Source organism: Pleuronectes platessa, chromosome 3 (genome assembly GCF_947347685.1).
Source record: "Pleuronectes platessa chromosome 3, fPlePla1.1, whole genome shotgun sequence".
Classification (NCBI taxonomy): domain Eukaryota; kingdom Metazoa; phylum Chordata; class Actinopteri; order Pleuronectiformes; family Pleuronectidae; genus Pleuronectes; species Pleuronectes platessa.
In genome coordinates, this window is record NC_070628.1 from 29,268,601 (window position 1) to 29,289,688 (window position 21,088).

The 21,088-nt window shown below is 39.2% G+C and overlaps 1 protein-coding gene across 1 annotated transcript in view; it reads left to right on the top strand.

The window, feature by feature from the left end:
- The window catches only part of vegfc (vascular endothelial growth factor c), a 62,003-nt gene extending 52,573 nt beyond the window's left edge, over positions 1 to 9,430 (top strand). Inside the window, exons 5-7 of the mRNA XM_053419460.1 lie at positions 4,144 to 4,286; positions 5,798 to 6,122; positions 8,796 to 9,430. Coding sequence (XP_053275435.1) covers positions 4,144 to 4,286; positions 5,798 to 6,122; positions 8,796 to 8,904 — 577 coding nt within the window. The 3' untranslated portion in view covers positions 8,905 to 9,430. The remainder of the gene's footprint in view (positions 1 to 4,143; positions 4,287 to 5,797; positions 6,123 to 8,795) is intronic.
- The last annotated feature ends 11,658 nt before the right edge of the window (positions 9,431 to 21,088 follow it).

Below are 21,088 nucleotides of genomic sequence, written 5' to 3' on the forward strand. Positions count from 1 at the left end.
TTGGCTCATGTCCTTTGATAACAGAAGAATGTCAATTTTCACTGATTGTCGAGAAACTGGATTAAAGCAACTAAGACACTTAACAAGTCTACAGATCAATTATATTTGGGGTACGCATTGCTCAGTATTGAGTTTAACACAAACAGTGGATAATGCCTAATTACCAAAACTTTGAGTGAGTAGCAGGGATGTATTTCTGAACTTGTTGGTGCCTTACGTATGCACTTAGTTATGTAGTATATATTGGGAAACAGCTAATGCCGTGGTATTCTCCCAGAAAACAGTGGAGAACTATCCTTTAGGTCATTGCTGCTGGATGATGTCTTGAGTTAAGGTGTTCTTACATCTCATAGTGCTGGAAACACAATGGATTTTAATATTAAACCTCTTGCCCCCAAATAATTTTCCTCCTAAGCATCAGTTGTGAGCATCATATGCCTTGTGGACTAAAGTTTCTAAAGTGACCATCAGACTGTGTATTGGAAAGAGATACTGAACAGAAACAGGTTGAAAGAAGCAACTCGCAAGTCATCCAATAACAGTGACACGGATTTGGTAGAAGCAAACATATGAACACTAACATGTATTACCTGTTTAGGAAGCATTATGATGAGAGAAATCTTATGAAATGGAAATGCATTAAGAGTTTCCACACTGACAAATCATCCAAACACAAGCTGGATTACATTCGATTAACTGAGAGAATACACTCCTCACTCACCAGCCCTTTTAACAAAAATGTCTCCTTGTATTTTTCTCTCTCCATCCTTTCTTTCACTTTTCTCCTTTCTATCTCAGCCCCTTATCAGCGTGTATGTCTGCTACTGCAGCTCTGATTAAAACCACATTGTGTCTGCTTTCCTTGGCAGATTGTTTCACAGCTGTTAGTCAATCAGCAACTGTTTGGGGTTCAGTATCTTGCCAATGGACACTTTGGGACACGGAATCAAACCGCCAACCTTCTGTTTAGTGATCAGAGACTCATTGACTCCAGAGCTGCAGGATTGAAACTATTATTATTATTATGAAGTTTATGATTTGTTGCCGGTATAATTAATTACACCTTTAAAGTCTTTTTGTTTCCATTATAACTAGTCAGAGCTGAAACCTGATGGTACAAGTGTTCCTGGTCTCTCTCTCCTTTCTCCCCCTAATCTTCCCCCTCCCTACTATCCCTGTCTCTTCTCTCCACTCTTTTCCACCCACCACTTCTCTCGCCGCCCACATTGAGTCTGGTTCTGCTAGAGGTTCCTTCCAGTTAACAAGGACGTTTTTTCTCTCCACAGTCGCCAAAGTGCTTCTCGTTGTTGGAACTGTTGGGTTTCTCTATACATTTTCCCCATACATTTTCATAGAAGGTCAAGACACAGCTCTAGTACTTGCTAGTCTGCTGCCTTTATACTGTATACCTAATAAACACAAGTGACATAGCATGTGGAGAACTGCTTTGATCACCTCAGTTCAAGCTTTGAGTTGGCTGCATTCAACTTTGTTTTGGCACAGAATCAAATGATGCCTCCAGTCTGTCTTATTTTCCTCCTCATTCAACTTGATAGAAGATAAACAGTTCTGAAACTATTCAAAAAGAAGCTGACATTTGGTACGCACTGTTTGTTCTGAGTCAAGAGCTAACTCTAAAGAAAATATTAATAATGCTGGAGAGCACGTTGTTTGTTTATAAAATAAAAATGTATGAATAGAATTTAGCTCCCCCTTCCTGAGCCTGCAAAAACATTGTTATTTCACAACTTATTTGAACAAAGTTCTGACATCATCGACTTCACCAGTTCCTTTTCCAATAGTGTAGACTCTCATGTGAAACCTGGCTTTTCTTTTTCATGGAGCAACTCACTATCACATCAATCTGCTTAACAATGAAATGAATTATCATTATTACTTTATATTTAATACCTCTGTTCTGCATTCCTCTGTTCTCAACCTGATTTTTGTCGGATTAGTCCAAACCACTTTAAAGACTTCTACTGAAAGTAGGAAATTGATTTAGAAGTCCGAAATAATAATAATACATTCAGCAAAAATCCCCAAATCTATAGAAATATGGCAGATTGGCATAATGTATAGAACAGTAATAGCTTCCTTCATGCATCAGCAGGCACACATTTTGTGATCTGTGCAGAGACTTTTGGGGAGAAGATACACTTTAATGTGTAGCAAATGCATCATAAGTGGGAGACAGACCTGAGAATCTGTGTCCGAGGAGTATTAATATCCGAAGGACCTTTTAATCATTAGGATTCATTAGATAACAACTCATATCCACAATGTTTGTCGGCTGAAGAATGAAATGTTTATACAAGTACAAGGTGGAATGTTCAATATTGAATTAGTGTCCGAGCCCATCTGTATTGACCACTGAGCTGAAAAGCCAGCAGGTGCAGTCATTATGCAGTCACATAATGCACTCTTTCAAAAGTATGATTTTACATGGAGACGACTTAAAAAGACCTTCACCACAGTTTCCATTAACTATAGCAAACATTACAGCTACACAAAAGGATGCCCAGATAGTGTGTAGAGCAGTCAGTGAGGAACAAAGTAGATGGAAGAAAGACCAGAAGAAGACATGAAAGGATGAAAATGATTAAAAAGGCATGGGGCAAAGAAAACAGGAACAGTTTAACCAGAAAAAACAAATATAAAGGTCATGTGGTCTTAACACAGCAAACAGCAGAGCCACAGAGAGATATCAGTGTCTCTCCTCCTCCTCACTTATCTGAGGTTGACCCAAGAGGACTGTCTTTGATGATGTTTGCCTACAATCTGCTCCCTTCAAGTCTCTTAACCATCTAAATGATTTGAAACCATATTTGATCCATTTACCTTTAAACATTATGGAAATAGCTGGAAGTTTAGAATCTATGAAGGTTTTTCTGTTTTGAGCATAGACTTTATATACACACACACACACACACACACACACACACAGACACACATTCATTTTTGTGTCAGGCCTACCTTAATATTTTGAAGAATGCACCAAGTTAGAGGGTTCTTTTACCAGTTTACAGCTTTCTTTGAGAATTTCTTTCCTATCCAGGTAAAATGATTGTTCACTGAAATAGCCTGAACTAAATCGATTTATATCTGCTAAAAAAAGAACACCAGCTCAGTAAATAATTCAAACTTATATATGAACCAGAGGGTAAACCAGGTAGGATGAACTCAAAGTTTTCTAACTTCAATCTGCACATATATAAAAAGCCCAGCATGACACGTCCATCACTCCAATCCCAAAAAAGTGACAGTATATTATAGAAATGTTTGACAAGGAATAATTATGAAGTAGCTCCTGAGCTTTTACACAGGCCAAGAGAACAGAACATTACAAACAGGCAGGTTAAGAACAGACGCAGCACTAGTAAGGATTAAAGCTACAGAATGCAAGTTCTGAAAATCGGACTTGTCCTTGAGGTAACCACTTTGCTCCTCCCATCCTTCCCTCTCCATGCTCCCACATGCTCCGCCATGACAGTTCAAATCTGTCAATAGCCTAACTATGGTCCGTTCAGATCCATGAAAAACCAGAGTCATTGTTCCCACAGGATCATGATAGGGACAAGAGTTTCCAAAATAGTATGCTTAAAATGCAGCTTATCAAAAAGGGATCAGTGTTTAGCTGAGGTCAGTTGACTCAGACCCCAAACCTTGAAAGGAAATATCGATGCAATGCAGCTACTGCTGAGTCTGGACCACAGTGGAAGAAGATGTGGTGATGGAGAATGGGATACAGTGAAGCAGGTGGATCTGAAAACAGGAAGGAAAGTCCAAGAACATCTGGTGGGCAGATGGAGAGCTTCAATGACTAAAGGGCCTTAGATGCTTGGAAATGTCATCAAGTGCATCAAATTTTCCTGCAATTTCAATGCATAATGTCATTGTGAAATTTTCCATTCAAAATAATTTTCCATTATTTTGAATGGAAATAATTTTATAAAGTTATGTATTTTATACATTTTTGTTATTTATCAAATTAAAGTTACTTCCAGTAACTTTATAGGAGTTACTGGAAGTTTTTGAGCCTTTACAGTATCTACAATATCTGTAGTATGTGAGGTTAGGGTTAACTAAGCAACAAGATCTGAAGTGTATTTAAACTGTTCTCTCTGTCTGTCTCTGTTGAAGGTGTCCAATAGCCAATAGGACATGTCCTCCTGGTCAGGTTTGGAGCAGCAGGCTATGTTGGTGTGTCAGTATAGCTGCCAACATGCACCACAACACCCCTCCACCACCACTACCCCCTCCAAGGTTTGCCGAACAGCACCGAGGTGAGTGTCTACACTGCTGCACACAAAGGGCCTGATCTACTAAGATCCCAAATAAAGAGTGCTAATGTTTGTGTTAGGGAGAGCAGAGTAACCAAGAGCACAAAGCAAAATTGAATGCCATGGAGTTGGAGGTGTGAGTGGAAGAGGCAAAAAAACATGTTGTCGAGCTACAGCAAAGAAATATATCGGTCAAAGAAACTTGGCAGAAAATGGCAGGACGTAAAAAGAAGAACAAAAGAAAAACTAGCTCATAATAAAACCTGGGCAATAAAACAGGTGGGGGGCCAGTTGAAAAGATGCCTCTGATAGGTCTGGATTATTTTTGCTTCTGTCAATCCAAACATGCTAACCCGAGCAGAAAAATCCTGTTCTCTACCTCTTCTTCCTGCCGTCTCTTCCTCACCACAATAACTGCAGCTATGTGTGCATAATCTCCTCCTCACCACAATAACTGCAGCTATGTGTGCATAACACTGTGTCGATTAGCATCTACCTTTCAAATGCATTAAATATAGAGGCAGTCACTAACCACTACAATTATTTTCAGGCTTTGTAAATCACATTGCGTTGAAGTATTTGCATGTACTCCTCCCAATATTTTGCGCACTCGGGTAGAAACATCAGATAATGCATAATTATTAAGACAAACTTAATAAAGTGCGCACTGTTAGTAGATCAGCTTTCATGTTTTTTTGCGGGGGAAATCAAGTTTATACACGTTTTTACACGCACAAACCTTTAGTAGATCAGTCCCAAAGAGTCTTGTGTTGAAAACACTAACTCTTACCTAACCCTGCGGCAGCCTAGTAGAAAACAAAGAAAAAATATTAGAAGTAACAAGAGAATGTCAAGACTCCTGACCCAAGAATCTGAGTCTGGCAGCAGTTGTCAGATGAGGCATGTAGTGAGCATGCACATACCAACCAAAACATAGTTTTGTTCCGTTCTGCAATTGTTAACTTGAACGGGTTATAGCCAAATTTGCACTTTAGTCCCATCCAGTTTTCTATTGATAGCAATGCATTTAAGCACTTTTTGTTATGGTTTTTGTGGTCTCGTCTTCTGTCTGTCTGTTATAATGTTTTACTGTTTTGGATGGATGCCTTCTCTTTTTTTTGTTACAAAACAAATCTACCTACGGGTACAAATAAAGCAATCTTAACCTTAAACAAACACACATTGTCAGCAGAGCCCATCTTTCTCCAATTTGCTGTTTGTGAAAGGATAGTGTTTGATGTGTTCAACAAGAAATAATTATGTATTTGTTGAGAGTATGTGTTGTTTGCGTGGATATGCAGGTTTGTGAGTTTCTCTCTGTGTATTCGTGTTTAGCTATGATAAGTGCAAACAAATGAGAAACAGAAGAACCTTGAGACCCTGGAGTAACAGATTCCAAAGATACGTACACATGTAAATAAATTTACATACATAAAGTTGTAATAATACCATATAAAGTTATGCCTTATACGGTATAAAGCAACTAAATCCTGTCTCTTCTAACATCTCTGCAGATATATTTTCAGCAGATGTGTGTGGCCCAGATAAGGAGCTGGATGTGGAAACCTGTCAGTGCATATGTCGGCGTGAGGATCAAACTCAAGACTGTGGCCCTAACAGACATCTTGACCGCAGTACCTGCCAGTGTGTCTGCAACGTCCTGCCTCCTCCCTCCTGCCCACTTAACCAGGTCTTTAACAAAGAGACTTGTCAGTGCACTTGTACCAAGACATGTCCGAGGCACCAGCCCCTCAATAAAACAAAGTGTTCCTGTGAATGCAACGAGTCGCCCAATAAGTGTTTCTTAAAAGGACGGAGGTTCCATCAAGCTACATGCAGGTAAGAAGGGATGTATGGGTTACAGTGCCATCTGATGTTTTCTGATTAAAACAACATCTTTAGCAGGAGAGCTCTCAGTGCCTGAATTTAATCAGAAAATACTAAGAATGAGAGAGAGAGCCATGGTAAAAGAATCTTTCTTCCGATTCAATTCAGTTCAATTAAATACAATTTGTATGACCCCAAATCATAACATACTACATTCTCTCAAGGCACTTTACGTAGTAAGGTCAAGACCTCACGCAATCATAGAGAAACCCAATAGGTCCCACAATGAGCAGCACTGACAACTGTGGAGAGAAAAAGGTCCATTTCAACAGGAAAACACCTCTTCAATCAGACTCAATGAGAGAGAGAGAGAGAGAGAGAGAGAGAGAGAGAGAGAGAGAGAGAGAGAGAGAGAGAGAGAGAGAGAGAGAGAGAGAGAGAGAGAGAGAGAGAGAGAGAGAGAGAGAGAGAGAGAGAGAGAGAGAGAGAGAGAGAGAGAGAGAGAATTTTGACATGTGTCATGTGATAACACTACATGGGGGGCAGAGAAAGGGGGAGAGAGGGAGAGAGAGTAAAGTGCTCAGTGCATGAGTGGAGTAGTCCCAGCAGTCTAGGCCTATAGCAGCATAACTAAGAGTTCAGTGAAAGAACATTTTTAAATTTTAACCCCTAATACAGAGATTGTGTCTGCCTCCTGATCACAGAGTCGGAGCTGGTTCCACAGGAGAGGAGCCTGGTAGTTGTAGACTCTACCTCCCATTCTACTCTTACAGACTAGGAACCACAAGACAGCCTCTAGCGAAGTGATCTATTGGGACAATTCGCTGCTATGAGCTCTTTCAAACATGAAGGGGATTTGTTGTTAAGGGCTGTGAACATGAGGATTTTTAATTCTATAATGAACTTCACAGAGGGAATGCAAATAAGCTAAGAGTCAGCACTCGCGATGCATTTTCGATAAACTGGGAAATCCTGATAATAAAGAATTACAATAATCTAGTCTGGAGGAAACAAAAGAATGGACTAATTTCCCAGCGTCCTTTTGAGACAGGATGTGTCCAATCATCATAATATTGTGCAGGGGGAGGGAGGCTGTAGAGACTTGTTATATGTGTGAGTCAAATAATGTCCTGGTTAAACATAACTCCAAGGTTCCGGAATGAAGAGCCAAACTAATGCCATCCAATGTGAATATCTGGTGAGACAATGTTTCTCTGATGAAGAGGTGGAACATTTAGCTTAATGAATGCCATCCAGCACAGAAATGATTAACATAACTGTGATGATGTAGGAATTTGGCAGCTAACGTTCTTGGATTTCAGTGGTTCATTGGTTGCATCATCTTGGGGTAGTCACCCCCTGTGAACAAACACACACACACACACACATACACACACTCTCGTAATGCTAATGGCTGTGTGAGATGTAGATGGTCTGGCAGTGGTAGGTGGTTATCATAGGGAACCTGATGTGTAATACAAGACCTCAGAGTGCTAATGACTTCTCTTAGCTGTCACTTAACCATTTCCGTTCCCAGCACAAGAGGAAACACACTCACATACACACACATCCATCCATCCTGTCCAGTCTTGACCCTTTGTGACCCTGTTGGGGGGTGATTTATGAGTATAACAGAGCAGTAGGAATCTAGTGTCTGGGATCGGGCACTTGTGGTAGTATGTGTGTGAATGAGACTGTGTCTATCTATTTGACTCTTCTGTGTATTCAATCAGGGGTTCATAGGTCTCTTCAAGTATCCGTGTCTAAATACTCTGTCAACCCCATGTGACACCATGTGCAGCCACAAAAGCAGAGCCAATTATGCACTAGCCCCAGAACCTTTGTGGTGTTGATAAAGTGTGTAAGTGCTATGTAAAACTAGCCTCACTTCTGCCACTGCTTCATGTGCTCTTTGGAATTCTACTCCTTGTTTAATCAACTGAAGACTGGATAATCATGACCTGAATCAGACCTGCCGTTAATCAGATATGAGCTCTTTAAGGCTATTATATTTGTCTTGACGTAGTTTAGTAGCTTTTTGGTGGTTCACACATGGGCTGTAAATCACATAGCGGTTTAAGGTGGAGTTTTACTTGCTATGAAATCGAAACCTTAGTTCTTACCGTTGACCCTTAGAACACACAAGAAAGAAGTTACTGTTTGTCCGACAGCAAAGGTTCTCAATCATTTGCAGGAGTGTTTGTCTGTAATGAAAACATACAGACCACATCGGACAATCATGGATGACTTTAAGTAACCTAATTAGTTTCCATGCACACCATTGAGTTATGTTTTAGATATGTTAGCAGCATGGTTCTAGAGATTTGGGTTAATTCGTTAGTTCTCCTTGTTTGACTGAACAACCATGGGACTGAATACCAGGAAACCTTGTAAATACATTTAAAGTTTCCAGTGGATGAAGCTTTCTCAATTCCAGTTGCTCTCACTGTAGCACTATTCTTTGATCCACTTTACAATTTGGCATTAATTATTCTAGGGGAAAAACCTCAACTAGATGTTTTTCTTATTATTTCTTCTGCTTATATACAAGACCATTTCATATTCGTGAATGGGACCCAGGGGCCAGATCTTTACATTTTACCTTTTTTTCCAATCTAACCTGAAATATTGCTTGCTTATTAGTTATTAAGCTTAATACCGATTTTTTTCCATCTTTCATTGCAGTTGTCTCAGGCCTCCCTGTGAAGTTAGGAGGCGAAGGTGTGAACCAGGTTTCTCCTTCAGCGAGGAAGTGTGTCGCTGCATACCTAACCACTGGAGACGACTGGACTAACCGCTGGCTACTAAAATGCTAATGAGATTCTAATTAGCGGATAACAAACTTGAGTAGAATTCATCCCCAATCGCCTGTAAACTTGTGGATCATGAGTATCCCCATCAACTGTGAAGGCAGCTAAGTGTGTGGACCAGATGAACATGGAAAAACCTTGATATGGGAAACTGGTGATTTGATGGTGGGGAATACACTGACTTGGCTGTGAGGACATTTTAAAAAGAGAGCGACAGAAGAATTCCTGGAGTCCAGAAATGGAAGGAAGGACTGAAAGAGGCTCAACACTCGACCCGTTTTAAAATATTGTCTTAATAATTTGCTTTAAATATCATTATTTTTTAATTATTATTATGTCTCTGTATTCTTATGTCAGATATGAGTTATATAATTTATTAAATGTCATTTTCCAGCCTCTTTTTCAGTTTATTGAAGTTTCCATCTTTTTCCAGAAAAGTACACTGTGATCAGTATTTTTGTATATTATAAAGAAAATGTGTAAAATAAAATATACTGGCTGTTGACTATTGTTAACTTAGTGTGTTATCCAATCAATTCTAGTGTCTATTTTAATGAGGTTATCTTCATCTAAATTCGCCAAATCCATCAGAATCTGAAATAGACAGTTGAATAATCCAATGTGTCTGAAAGTAAAAAGCGTGAAAGTTGTGCTCATAGGGTGAACATTAGATTCTGTAGTTGTAGAAAAAAAAATGTTTAACCTTATTGATTATTACACCTTGTTAAGATTAAGAGTTGTGAGTAACAGTGGAATAAGTCCTGATATAAACTGAGGATTCAGTCACAGATGAAGGAGAAGCAATGACAATTGTAATGATAGAGGTTATGCCAATAATGGTTGTAAATGTGAGTAGGTTATATTGTTGATCAAAGCTATCTATTTGTAATCATCAACAATAAGCTGCCACCAGATTTGGTCTTCACCTTTTTTCAGGAAAATATTTCTTTTAAAAATGCATAGTGTTTGCTGCTGGACACAAGTGTCAGAGACTGAACAGAAACATTGAAGAGTCAGAACAATGAAGTGATAGACACGACAGCTTTGGTGAGCAGTGGAGCAATGCGTACAACCATATGGTGAATGATGTCCAACGGCGGTTCCACGCCTGTCAACCAAGAACATAAATCGGAGGCTGCAGTGTACACAGTGTAACCAACATTTAACAGTTGAAGAACATTTCAACAGCATGAATCCATGGACTCAACCTTCCTTGTGTCATGGCTTCTGTTTACCATCGTCTTATGGATAAACTTCCAGCAGGATAATAAATGCCCCATGTTACAAAGCAAATGTTGTTTCACACAGGTTTCCTGAAAATGTCAGTAGATTCAGCTTCAACTTCAGAGAAGCACTCCGTCAGATCTGAATCCAGTAGAACACCTTTGAGATGGGATGGAACAGGAGACTGGCAGTGTGTCAATTTAGGATGCAGTACTTGGAGAAGAATGTCAAAGGAGAGTTTACAACATATTGTTGAATCCAGAGTAAAAGGAAGAACTACTCAGTGTTATATAATGTTCCTAACAGTGATGGTGTGAGCAAATATAAGTAATGTAGGTTGTAAAGAAACCTCAAGCTGTCACCTGCACTCTCTCTCTCACACACTTTTGACCATCCTGTCAGAAAAAAAAAGTTGAGATTTTCGGCTTACCCATCTCCTCTTATTACACTATCTGTCTATGGTTCTCTCTCTCTCTCTCTCTCTCTCTCTCTCTCTCTCTCTCTCTCTCTCTCTCTCTCTCTCTCTCTCTCTCTCTCTCTCTCTCTCTCTCTCTCTCTCTCTCTCTCTCTCTCTCTCTCTCTCTCTCTCTCTCTCTCTCTCTCTCTCTCTCTCTCTCTCTCTCTCTCTCGACAGACTTCCCTCCAAGACAGATCGATCATGAATGCCATTCATTCAGGCACCATGCATATGTGTGTTAGCATTCTTCCTCTGGCAGCAGTAGTGCAGAGGTTATTGTGTGTGTGTGTGTGTGCATGTGGAGGACATGCTGCTTCAGATTGATATACTTAATAATACTCTCCAGATGTAGAATGTCAGTTGTATCACCTCTTGTGTGAGTGCATGTGTGGGTTGTGGGGGGTATTTGTACTTTTATCTTTGGGAGTTCTAGTTGAATTATAGACCTTATGGATGGAGTTCTGTCCTCACAATTTCAAAGGACTGTTTTAAGGCTTTTCTTAGAATTAGGTTAGGGGTAGGGTTAAGATCAGGCATTTAGTTGTAATGGTTAAGGTTAGGTTAAAGAGCATAGGAAAAGCATTATTTCGGTGTGTGTTACCACAAAAAATGCAAACACCTGTGTGTGCTTTTTTGTGTAAAAGTGAAAAACATCCTTTCTTTGACGTTTTTGACGAATGCACACTCACGCACTAGCACACACACATTAAAATGTTTTTTTCTCACATGGCTGACCTTAAGCTATTTTCAGCTTCAATTCACACTACACTGTATCCGCTGTTGTAGTATGTGACATTTAAACTTAATTTGTTTTACATTTGCTCTAGTCTTATATACCATTAATAGCACTTTACACTAAGTCAGATTAATCAAATTCACACACACATTATCACAACCTACTCCAAAGTGGCGTTTACGTTTCATGATTGCAAGATGCAGAGACAGACCATAACCAAATACACTTTCATTTTGTTGTGTTGTGTTGCCCCCCCCACACACACACACATGCACAGACATATATAGAAATATCATAGATATTAAATTTTTTAATTGAAAAAAAAACTGCACCTTAAGAGAATGTCATGCCATACGCATTCAAACAGCCAAAACCTATTTAAAAATGAAACAGAAAAAGACAAAAATCCCCTGTCCCCCCTCCATTTTGACAGATTACGTTTCTTTAACATCTTTGTTTGGTTTTGTTTGGTCTCCAGGAAGTAAAGGCGGGACAGCTGTAGAGACTAGAGGCTCGACCAAACAACCACAACACACACACACACACACACACAGACATACACACACACACACACACAAAGTCCTGCCATAATAGGGAAGGAAGCTAACAGAGCTACCCAGGTCTGCTGATGAGGAGATAAAATGTTTGCACACCCTGATTGTGTTGTATTTGTGAGTGACGGAGAGAGAGAGAGAGAGAGAGAGAGAGAGAGAGAGAGAGAGAGAGAGAGAGAGAGAGCGGGATGCAGTGGCAGAGAGTGTAGTTCACACCATATATTACAGTGAAGCCCAGTATTAACAAGCCCACTCCCTTCCTGTGATTCAAACCATTTTTGACTTATGACCTGTGTGTGTGTGTGTGTGTGTGTGTGTGTCCACGCAAGTATGGGTCTATGAGAGGGAGAGAGACTGAGAGCGAAAACTTAAGATGGAGGGACAAAGACAGGGGGTTACTGGGTCCATCAACTGCTCACAGAGGCACCATGGTCATAACAGAAGAGTCATGGCTGTGGGCAAGCCATGATGACGTGTTAAACACAGAGGGACTCTTAGAGATCAAGGGTCCTGTCTAGGGAAAATCCTTCTTGTTTCTGGAAAATCACTACAGCAGCAAGGTAACCTTTGGAAATCTTCTATATAGGGCTGACCACATCAAAGCTGCTAATCTGGACCCCATCCCAGTGAAACATTAACACTGTTGCACATGATGTAAATGTCTGTGCTGAATGTGTGGCAAAGACTTTCTATATACAATAAATGCTTTCTCAAGTTGCCAGTGAATCTGCCAGCTTTGTGAGAGCTGTACCTTTTTTAATTACTTTACCAGTGCCAGCTCCAAACCAATGAAATAAGATATAAGATATTTAAAAAATTTAATGAAGTTATTAATGATAGCAGCAACAGTTTAAGTTTAAAATGTGCTTCAGAGATCAGGTAGCACTCGCAGCATAATGGAAGCATATATGAAGTGAATATTATTGATCCAAGGACAGAACCTTGTGGACTAACTATTGTGTGTTGAGGAGTCATTGTTAACATTGATAATTTGAAATCAATCTGATAAGTACGACTTAAACCAGCCTAGAGCTGTTCCTTTCCCACATGTTATTCCAGTCTCCAGTCTTGTGATCTATGGTTCAGCACTCCAGCAAGATTTGTATAGTGACAAGTCCATTGTCGGAGCCATGAAAACATAGACAATTTAACCAAAGTTGACATCCTAAATCAATTATTATCTTCTCACACTCTTTATTTTTAATTCTTTCATTAATTTACCAAGGAACATATGTAAGTGTGTTACATTTTAATAGTAAGATCACATTTTGACACTACTAGAAATAACAGCGGTGGTGACTAACATTCCTCTTACAGATAGAACTTTACTTTATCTAGTTGCTTACAGTTTTTTTCTGGCAGGTAGAGGGTATTCAACAACTTCGACGAAACAGACGTTGACACTGAAATAACAACAGGCAGCTTTTTTCGAGTCAATTAACCGGATTTTGTCCTTCTAGCAGCAGAAATGACAACATTAGCTGGTGGGTTGCTCTGTTATTTGGTTCAAAGCCAAGTAAGAAAATAATCTGGTTCTGTGGTGGAGAGATGACTATTTCATTACAGTCAGTGTCTGTGGAGGAGTCCCACCTGGGCCCCACATTTTCCATGGGACCCATCAGCAGTCAAGTCAGTTAATCGACCTACGAATTCCACAGACGTCTGTCTGTCTGTGTGTCTGTATGTGGAATGCTTTTCTTGCAACCGGTCATTTAATCAACTTTACACTTGTATTCTTAGTGGTTGTGTGAAGTGCAGTGCAGAGTTTGGAGCGATTTGGAAACGCAATACATTCAACATTAACATAAATAGGAATAAACAGGCGACCAGTGCTTTGCAACGGTCAGTGTGTGTGTATTATGTATTATGTATTATGTATTATGTGTGTGTGTGAGTGAGAGGAGGCAGGGTGGGGAGGGGGGAAGGCAGCATTCCTTAAAGGTCAGTCCATGGACCCAACTGAATCTTCTTCTATGTCCTCGGTCAGTTACAAGTTCAACCTGCGGACCAAAACTTGCCGTCAGTTTGTTTTGATAGTTTGCTTATTTTAATTTCACCATATCAGACTGAGACACATACGGACTGACCCGCAATGGTTGCTGATCTCTAATATAGCAGCAACATCAATTCCTGGTTGGCCATTTGTCTTCAAAGTAAAAGCATAATGTTCAATATGTTGCTGCAAAGCTTTACACTGAGCGGAATTACAGAGCTTTTAAGCCCTGTACACACCTGGTATTACATTTGGCTACAGTGTAAATGACCTCAATTCGATATGAATTTGAATGTCGGGGCTCACGGACACTTGGATGACGCCAAAGGAGCATTGTTGAGGCAGCATGAGCTCAGTAAAAACCTGATGTGTAGCATGTGTGTCAGTGTACACACAGGTCCAGTGTGTCTTTCTAAAGTAGACATTTGTGTAGAATCTGTGACAATAAACCAGCTGGAACTATGGTAATGGGATATTCCAGGTCTACCAGCAGGTTGTCAATGCAGACAGGCAGGTTACTCTGTGGGTCTGCCTGGAAGGTGAGACATTTCCTCTGCAACAGATTAATTTAAGATTTTTTGAGGTTAGGCTGCTGAACAACCTGAACTGTGTTAACAGCTAACTTTAGCAGCAACTGCCTGGAAACATAAATAATAATCTAAAAAAATTAAAAAAGCTGGGGGTAAATGCATATCAGGTGATAATTATATGTAGGTTTATTTAACTGTACAAAATTTCACTTTAATGTGCGGTTATTGATAAACAATAAAACAACACTGTATTATAAGTGGGTAAGGAAAAGCAGAAATGTAATTTACCCGAAAGGAAGATGATGAGTCTGTTCAGCAAATCAAAAAGTACTTTAGTGACCATTGTAAACCTGCCTTTATGGAACGTGCTGTAAGCTTGTCCTTTGGTAATGCTTCGGAGCTACCTCTTAATTATGCCTTGTCATTAGGGTTAGGTTAGGGTCATACTCAAACAGATCTGCAATATATTGTCACTTTTTATTGTTTGTGTGCAGGACATTGTGCATAAAGCATTATATAGTGTCAATGGTGCAGAGTGAAGTTAGAAAATGTTATTTTCAATATTGAAATGAACTGAGCGCCACACTATTGCACTAAGAACAGAAAACACAAACTAAAACTAAAACTAAAACTTAACCTTTATGGCCTTCCTTGATGCAAAATCATCAATAATGTCATTATATGAAATCTGCTCCCCTATTGAGTGATTGATACTCATGACGGCAAGGCCAGTCAGCTGTTCCTGAGACATTGTTGACCTAAGGTACGTCTTGATTAACTTCAGTTTTGAAAAGCTCCTCTCTGCTTGAGCCACAGTGACTGGCACAGTAAGTGCAATCCTGAGAGCAGTCCAAAAGTTGGGGTAGATCTCCGATAGATCCTTATCATGCATAAAAGTGATAAGCTCAAGGATGCTCGTGGTTTTTGATGGCAGGTCAGGGAAGTTCTTAATTTGTTGGGTCTCATAGAGTTTTCCGACATAAATTACACACTTGTCTCTCCTCATGTCCTACCACATTGACTGTGAACCCAAGAGCAAGACATGCTTCATCGTACTTTCTTTTCAACTTGGTTTTTGAACACCGTCTCTTGTTTGTCCCTGACCGGCTGCTTCACGTGAACGAGCTCTGATCTCACTATGTGTGTTTCTGAGAGAGTGAGCGGGGCGGAGCCCCGGGGCCTGTCTGTGTGTACCCCAGAAAAAAGTGAAACCAGTTTTGTTGGACTGAAAAATTTGAGTTAAATCTGAATTTATCTCAATTCCCAGAAATCCTGCTTCATAGTACAGGCCCCAGGTTTTTAACCGCATTTGCAATGTTGTTGCTTTATGTAACAGGAAGCTGGTTGGTTAAGGAAGAGGCAGAGTTCATGTGGTTTGGTAAAACTTTGGTCATGAAAATTAACAATAAAAATAGGGTTCTATTTAAAGTGACACAAATAAAATGCATCATTATTAAATGTGACATTGTACAAATAAATCTGCAGAAAGAAAATTAAAACCACCGGAGAAAGCATTTGGAAATGAAAAATACGAAAATGAAATCAAGTTCAAATATATTCAATCTCTGTTATTATGAAAATGTATTTATTCTATAATAATAACCTGACAGCAATAATGAATGATTTATATTTTCTCACAATAATAGGTTCATTTATGCTTTGCAATGTATATATGAGTATTTATATAGTGACATTTCATAGAAGACAACTTGCATTATAAAGATCTAAGTCATTGCTTTGACTTTATCAAAAACCGACAGCTGATGTTTAATTGAAACACAATGAGCTGTATGTCTGTGTGAATGTCATTCAGGGTGCACTTAACTGCACTCACTAGCCAATCACAACCAAGTTTCAAACCATACGGACCTGACACAAATACGCCCTGAGCTGGTCCCAATGGACAAATCAGGGGCTGAATATCTTTTCAGTCTGACCGTGACTGAGGCCTTGAAATACATTTTAGGTTGCAGATACAGAGGAACAGTTAAGTGACGTGTGAGCCAGAGAACAAAAAAAAGGACCTGAAACATGTTGGTTCAAACAGGAAATTGTTCACAACCAGGAGACAATCACTGACTAATTTTAGCCCTAAAACAAGGATTGATTAAACATACTTTTGATGAAGGGGTACACACAGAAATGTATGTTCAAGTTTGTTTTTATATGTATGTATGTAATGCAGTGGATTCATGATGCTATAACCTGCAACTATAACTTGAATATAAGGATGGATTGAATAGGTCCTTTGTGTAGATTGTGGACCAAAACAATCTTTAAGTAAACCATTTGATTTTCCAGCTGCATCAACATAGATTGTGGACAAAATTAAAGAGGGCTCAATGATTGTGTTTGGTTAATGTGAGTTTGAATAAAGGTCAGTATGTGATGTATTTCCCCCTTTCACAATATACCCTAAGCGTCTCCACCGTCTGACCCCCCACTAACCCTGAACATGATGGGACGCCTCTCAACCAAAATATGTATTATATGAAGCATCTCTGCGGCTCTCACTAGCTGCAGTGATGTGAGTGTGCACGTGTGTGTATTATAGACAGAAACAGAGTTACTACTCCTCTTCTCTGGTTATGAAAACACAGTGACTGCCAGTGCTGGCCGACACTTGGTCTAGCAAATATTAAATCTCTGACAAACACAAATTATTCTATATAAGGTCATTTATATAGACTTCTAAACATGGGAATTAGATAATCAATCACATAGGACAGAAATACATTGAAGGAACATGAGCCTTTATTTATGGCAGATCACCTCTTACATTTTTTAGAGAATGTCTTCAATGGGGTCTGCCTGCAGGGCTTCTAGGGGGATGTCCAGGTTCAGGGAGGTTGTCATATCAAATATTTGACATCTTAATTCAATATAACAAAATGATGTGTGCTTAGTGAGGCATTTCAGCGTAAATAAAGTTAGGAAAAGATATATATGAACACATGAAGAGCAATGACTATGTATGCATTACAACTCGCTGAATTATAGATCCAAAAATGTGGTCCTGACCTGAATAGACCTGAAGAAGGAATTTTGCATTTGGTGCCAAACTCATGTTGTCTATCATGAAGCGGTGAAAAATGCTTATGTTCTTCCAGTCTTCAACTGTCCAGTGTTGGTTAGTCTGTGTCTGTTGCCAGTCTCAGATTTCTGTTCTAGGCTGACGGGAAATAACCTGACATTTTTCTGTCTTCTCCACCTTTATCATCAAAACTTTGTTTCTGTTCACAAAACTTCTTCTCAATGGATATTTTATCCAAAGCGACTTACAATTAGTGCAACATCTATGAGGGGCCATTTTAAGGGTTCGGTATCTTGCCCAAGGACACTTCGGCATGCAGATGGGGAAGAGTGAGGATTGAACCGCCAACCTTCTTGTAGGAGGACGACCACTCTACACCCTAGGCCAAACTGCGCATTCACAAAGCAAATTTTTTACTTTGTGAGTGACATTGACCTTCGACCTTTGACCAGCAAAATCTTATCACGTCATTCTTCAGTCTAAGTGAATGTTAGTCTCAGATGTAATGAAATTCCCTTTGGGCATTTTGGATACATTGCATACATAAAAAACCTGAGGTCATTTGACCACCACCTTCGACCACTAAAAGTTAATCAGTTCATCTTTGACTCGAGGTGAATGGTTTACAGATTTGAAGATATTCTCTCAATCTGATTTTAAGACATCATGTTCAAGAAAAACATCAGTTCCTTTTTTGAGTCCAATCGAATGTTTGTGCAGAAAGTGAAACAATTCCCTCAAGGTGTTCTGGAGATATTGCATTCACAAGGCAAAAAATGTGCTCTGTGAGATCACTCCGACATTGACCTTTGTTTGCATCACAACATATAGGCGGACCTAAAACTGGTAACATAATGCCTCCTGCCACTGGCTGTCACCAGCCTAGAGGCTTAAAAATCCCTCTCTAGTCTTGAAATACTGATTGTTTACGAGTTGAATATCTGGAACAGCCTTCAAGAAAACTTCATGTCTATTTCACACTGCTTAAATCGAGGATTGAGAATTTAAAACTGTTATACATTATGATCAAAACAATAGTCCTAAACTAGACCTAACACACCTCATTTTGCCCTTTAGCGTCAGCTCACTGAAGAGACTTGAAGTGGCTAAAACTCACTGGAATGCCAAACATTATCAGGAAGTCTGATGAGTCACCCTGTTAGCATTGGTCATCTAGACTCTTCATTCTTAGGAAGGCTCTCTGACTACGTGTTTTGCTTCTAGAAAGAATGTTGTTTTGAGAAAGAAAACTGCGGTCATTTCGTAAAAAAAACATTATTGACCAATGTTCACTTTGACTGTGTTATGTAAATAGCTCCCAGGCTCTTACATCTCCTAAGGGGTTGTTTAATCACTTGATGGTTCCTGAACCAGCCAGCAACCGAGACTGTAGCTCAAAATGCTAAGCAACAAGACATGAAACAAAGACCGAACCGCTCAAATCCTAAAGTGTTTCCAGGCACCCAAGTGTCACAACTCTGACTCTCAAAACTGTGGCCAACAGAATTTGACTGGTCTTCCAAAGGAATGTAAACTTACTTAGACCCAAAGATTGAATCTAAAGTTAAATAAACATATTTTGTTTGTGTGCCATGGATTTTTTATCAGCTTTGATTCTTTCTGCCAAATGTGCCTGGATACTTCTACTATGATCTACAATAAGGAATGTAAAGGTCCATCCAAACATGTTTTCAAAGACAATGATGTTGGATCAAATTATAAACCCTTTACAAAGCTCAAGTGGCCTTGTGCTGCATTGCATCCAGAAAATACAGCAAAACATCTTTCTAATAAAAACAGCTAAATGCTGCCATCTTATGGAATCTTTGAAAAATTACTAACTGACAGGATACAAAAAATGGTCTAAAGTGGATGTTATCTTCAATTGACATGTTTTATGAAAGGTTAACTACAATTTATAAGACTTGTTTGAACAATAATTAAATTAAAATTCCTTTATCATCAGAAATAACTCCAGACCTCACCCAAAAACCAAGTGAATCAGACTTAATGTATTTCCCTTTAAAATCTGCAGCGATTACTGAGGTCTCACTTAAAACTATTTCCCTATGAAAAGTATAATGGTATTTAGTCGAGGTTTATGTACATGTCAATATTATTAAGGTCTTATTTTGGAATCTCTGCAAAAGATCCCAGGCACTTGGACTCAAAAATGGCATTGAGTTTTTCCTTTTATGTATTACAAATTTTGAAACAGTCCACTGACATAATGTATGCTGTGCCATAATAACAATTATGACTTACTATATGTCCACCATCTCACCTGGTTCTTGCTCTCTTTCTCTCTGTCCATTCTGTTCATTCTCCATCTCTGACTCTCTATAATCAACCAGATGGCAAACATTACAGCAAAAGAAGTTATAATATGATGAGAGCTAGGAAGATGAGGCAAATCTCTGTTTTAGTTAAATAGATGGTTGCTGTGGTCAGTGTCAGGTAACATAATTTAGACCAGAATCTCTCACCTTAACACCTTAGCAGTTTTCTTGAAAGAAATATTCGGATATCCATCTATAGAAAAAATTTAAATTGGTTTCGAGTTGTACAAATAAAAAAAATTAAAAAAAATAATTTTTTAAAAATAAAGTCTTCTCACCAAATGTAACATATTTACTGCCTTAGCAAGTTAATGTTGCATTTTAAACAAAACAGACAGATGTGTAGAGTTGTAATGCTTCTGTTTACTGTCCTTAAATGTAATTCAAATATATTATAGAAATCTTGTCATAACAAGACACATCGTGATTACTTCAACTAAAAATAATTATGTGCATCACTTAAATTGTAAGCAGCTAACATTAGCCCCTAATCTCAACATCAGCTAATGTTCCTTGACACTGCTAAAAATGTATAAATGTAGATTCAAACGATGCAGCCATAACTAGACTTTATAAGTTTATACCATCTGATTGTACTCCTGTCATTTCTTGTTGTCATTTAGATACCATTAGCTTCTGTCTCTCTCTCTATTCACCAAGAATAGAGGAAGCAGGGCTTGCAAACACACACACACACACACACACACACACACACACACACTCAAATCAAAGCATCTTAACCCAAAGATGAACTAACATTAACCACAAACCTCTGAAATACAGGCCAAAATATACATATATATCTTCTAATATCTGATGACATTGTTATAATTTTAGGGGTGCTGAGAGTATTTTTAGGGGTGCTCGAGTTACCTCCATTGTGTGTTACTTGTCACATTCTGCCTGCGCCTATAGGATAATCACCTGCCTCGCTCAGCCAATCCCCGTCTCTTTGCTCTGTCTGTCAGATTTGGATTCTAGACAGCCGACCTTTGGACTGATTACCCAAACTTTTGGATTCAGTCATCTGTCCATCAGCTCAGATTCACAAACCTTGTGTCTTGTTTACATTGATTCTTTTGACCTTTGCCAAACTCTATCTATGTTGAGTCACAGCCACTGCGGCTACAGAGCGCTGATTGCCTGTTGAAGTTGTCACGTGTCCTAATCACACCAAATGCGACCCTGCATTTTGTTGGGCCCTTAACAATCCACTTGCCAAGTGAGAGACTGATGATGGATGGTTCTCGAGATATGCATTTCACATATCTGTGGCTGAGGGGTAGAGCGGTAACCCTCAA